The sequence below is a fragment of the Nicotiana tabacum genome, chromosome 14, assembly GCF_000715075.1.
Source record: "Nicotiana tabacum cultivar K326 chromosome 14, ASM71507v2, whole genome shotgun sequence".
NCBI lineage: Eukaryota > Viridiplantae > Streptophyta > Magnoliopsida > Solanales > Solanaceae > Nicotiana > Nicotiana tabacum.
This window is the reverse complement of record NC_134093.1, coordinates 95,298,040-95,302,187: the sequence shown is the minus strand read 5'-3', so window position 1 is coordinate 95,302,187 and position 4,148 is coordinate 95,298,040. Positions and strand designations below refer to the sequence as shown.

Below are 4,148 nucleotides of genomic sequence, written 5' to 3'. Positions count from 1 at the left end.
CTAATATAAGATAATGGACAATTTCTTTTTCATATCTGCGTATTTCTTCTTGTCTTCAGATCTAATTCTTTTTTTTTCCCACGAGCATAACACATTAAAATGTGTTTTTTCGATTATAGATCTATGTCTACATTACTATCTATAGAAGTGAATGAAACCCTTAACCACGTTATATTTTGATTGTGATATTTATAAGATTATAAATTATGTGTGAAAACAGAAGTAACAATTCACACCGGAGAAACACATATAGTAAAAAATAAAAACCATCATATATTAATAATAAAAATTAATCTTAGCATAATACAGCTTGTAGTATCATTAAAACAAACTAAAAAGTACAAAATAAAATACCTCACATCCTAAACATTAGGTGCATTAATTATTTTCTAGAGAAGCCTGTGAAGAAGACGAAGATGAAGATGAAGCCCCATTTTCCAACTGTTTCAGGCGATTATTCATATTAAAAATACTTGTGCTTAACCAATCTTCAAACTTTGTTACTTCATCTGCATTAAACTGCTCAATTGAGTCCCACCAGTATTTCTGGCCACTTTCTTTCGTTTTGTCAAGTAGAAGAGCATGAGCACTTGCAACTTCTTTTATATTGTCAAACACTTCCCTCCTATTGTTGAGTTGATTCACTTTGTTTCGTGCATGAGCCGCAACTAGGCGAGTGCTTTCACTTAATTGCGTATTAGGATTAAAGAAACGATCAATAATCGCTTCAGATGTAGGATGAAAAAATGAAAAAGGCTTACCGGTTGGAGAAAAGAGTACAATTCCAATGTCAACATCGCATAGCTTAACAAGTTCGCTAGCTTTTTTATATAGACCCGAACGTCGCTTTGAAAATGTCGCATAACGGTCGTCTTCACTTTCTATCTTTTTCATTGGAATTTTTTGTCGTCCTCTAGTCTTCTTACCCTCCATCGCTAATAAAATTATAATGAAGGAGTTTAATATAAAGCTTATTGATGAATAGTTTTTAAGAAATGACACTTATGAGAAATAAAATATCATGGCTATTTATATACATCAAGACTTCATCATAATAAATTTCTAACGAAATATTATAAATGAAAGTAATCAAAGAAATCTAAACTTTTAAGTTAAAGAAGTAAATATTTTATCATACTTACTAAAATTACCAAGTTGTGATTAGAAACTAAGTACCAGAATCATTGAAATTTAACTCAAATAGGAAAATAAGCTAATGCGTTTAGAAATGCATTAAATTCTAGGAGTTCGAATTAACCTGGGTCAGATTTATAATTTAACTTAAATAGGAATATTTTAATGAATTAAAATAATAAAAATCAAACTTTCCAAAGGTATGAACGTTAACCAAATTTGAAATTTTAAGTTTAATTGGAAAAGCTTTAATGTTCTAACTGAAATAAGTGCAAATGTAATTAGAAGATAACCAAATTGAGAAAAAAATATTAAAACATTACTACAATAAAAATCTGAAATTACTTGAACTAGGTAAATAATTAATTACTCACTAATTTTATCAAGTACTATTTTTGAAAGGCAATATAACTAAGAGGGACACTGTGACGACCCGATAGGTCGTTTTGAGTACTGACCCTTATTTTCGTGTTGCGAGACCTCTATTAGCTCCATTTAATATTTCTCAATTTCCGTGTTCAATCCGCGTAATTTTTCGGTAAAAATTAAAATTTTAAAGAAAATGTGATTTTTGGCTATAAAACACAACTTGAGTTAACTACGGTCAATATTTTGTGTAAACGACTCCGGATCGATATTTTGATGATCTCGGTGGGTCCTTATCGTGATTTTGGACATGGACGTATGCCCGAAATTGAATTCGGAGGTCCCTTGATTTATTTGACTTGTTTTGCTGAAAACTAGTAATGGGAAGGTTAGGAAATTCCCTAGGTTTCACTATAGGTTGACTTTATGGTTATTGGGTTCGGATTTTAGTTCCGGGACTTGGTATAGGTCCATTTTGCTATTTGAAACTTATCTGCAAATTTTGGTGCAAATCAGAGTTGGTTTGATAGGATTCAGACGCTTGGTTGTGATTTTAGAGGTTCTTGAGTTTTCTTTGAAATTTCATGCATTTTGATGTCCAATTAGTAGTTAGAGATGTTATTTTCATGTTTTGATTACGCAAGCGAGTTCGTATGATGTTATTCCACTTGTGTACAAGTCTGTTTTAGAGCCCGAGGGGCTCAGGTGAGTTTCGGATAGGCTACAGACCATTTCAGACTTTAGAGATTGCTGGTTTTCAGCAGTTTCTAGTGTCTGGTGCAATGTGCTTCGCGATCGTGAAGCTACCCTCATGATCGCAAAGGAAAAATTGGGGCTGGGGTGGATTGGTTCATCGTGAATGCGGGGACAGGATCGCGAACACCAAGTAGAGGGGTCCTACCCTTCACGAACGTGACAGTCACCCCGCGAACGCATAAGCTTGTAGGATCTGGGGGCAGGCATGGGACATCCTTCTACGCGAACGCGACACAATGGTTGCAAACGCGGATGCCAGGCTGGGGATCCCTTCAGAAATGCGTGAAGGAGTTCGCGATCGCGAAGGGCACCTAACACCCAGGTATTAAAGCATCCAAAAATCGGAATTTTCATCATTTTCAAGTTTGAGCTCGGCCTAGAGGCGATTTTGAAGAGGTTTTTCATCTCAGCTTCATTGGTTAGTAGAATTTAACTTATTTTATTATATTTTCATAAACACCCATTGATTTTAACCTTTAATCTAAGATTTATTATGGTAGATATTAGGGATTTAGGTATAAATTGAGGATTTTGAGAAATTAAGATTTAGACCTCAAATTGAGGTTGGATTTCGAAACAAATCACATAATCGAGCTCGGGGGTGAATGGGTAATTGGGTTTTGGTTTGAATCTCGGACTTTGACCAAGCAGGTCTAGGGTTAACTTTTGTTGACTTTTTCCAAAAATTATTAAAGATTGAATCCTTTTCACTTGTGTAGTTTTTAAAGCTTAATTTGAATTATTTAAACTATAATTGGCTAGATTTGATTGGTTTGGAGGCTAATTCTATAGGAAACGCCACTGTTGAGCATTGATTTGATAGCAGAGTGAGGTAAGTATCGTGGTTTACTATGACTTGATGGATTAGAACTTGTTGGTTTATTTGCTATGTGATTTATGTGCGGGGACTGCGTATATGTAAGGTGACGCGTATATATACGTTGTCATTGGATTAAAGTATATTGGTGGAAATTATTTCTTTGTTCTAAGTTGTTTCATTAACTATGTTTTTCATGCTTAGGTTAGATTATTACTTTTTTTATTATCCACCTCGTATTTATTGTTTATTTAAACGATGTTGGAAATTTTGAAAGTGGAGTTTCTGATCATGGAACCATAATTGAAGTGAGATTGCTTCCCACCTTGTATAGTTAATTCAGATTTATGTTGCTTCTTGGTGAGGATAAGTTAAAAGCACGAAGTGTGTTGCCGTGCCTTATTTGCATACAAAATCATTTGTACGAGAGATTGAGAGTATTAAAGTACGAAGGATGATTCCGTGCCATTGACCGATTATTATCATTTATCACATCATGTGAGGAAGAGAGTAAAAGCACAAAGGGTAATGTCGCACCATTTTATTTATGATATTACATGGTGAGACGGGAGTAAAATCACGAAGGGTGATACCATGCCATTTCTATTTCATTGCCTTAATTAGTTTCCGGATTGGTAATTTACTTGGTTATATTGTTGTGTATTTCGGAAGGATGTTATTTGGTGATTTTATACTTTCCGTCCTTATGATATTCCCCCTTTCGCATGTCCCTCCCAGTTAATGTTTTAATTGCCCTACCTGTTATTTCGTTGCTCTATGTATTTATCTGTACATGTTTTAAGTAGGTGTCTTGTCATAGCCTCGTCATTACCTCGTCGAGGTTAGGCTTGACACTTACAAAGTACATTGGGTTGGCTGTACTCATGATACACTTCTGGAATTCTTGTGCAGATGATCTCAATGATGTCTAGTTGTGTTCTGCTCGGATTCAGCTACATTCAGAAACTTGAGGTATAGATGCATGACGTCCGTATCCCTAAAGTTTCCTTCTTTATCTGTTCTACTATTTATCTAGTCTCAAACAGTTGTACTTGCTTCAAAACATATGTATAGT

General features: G+C 34.7%; 1 protein-coding gene across 1 annotated transcript; it reads right to left on the bottom strand.

Moving 5' to 3' along the window:
• Positions 1-378: 378 nt before the first annotated feature.
• LOC107771730 (agamous-like MADS-box protein AGL29) lies at positions 379-933 on the bottom strand. Its single transcript, XM_016591171.1, has one exon. The coding sequence runs from the start codon at positions 931-933 to the stop codon at positions 379-381; it is 555 nt and encodes a 184-aa protein (XP_016446657.1).
• Positions 934-4,148: the final 3,215 nt, after the last annotated feature.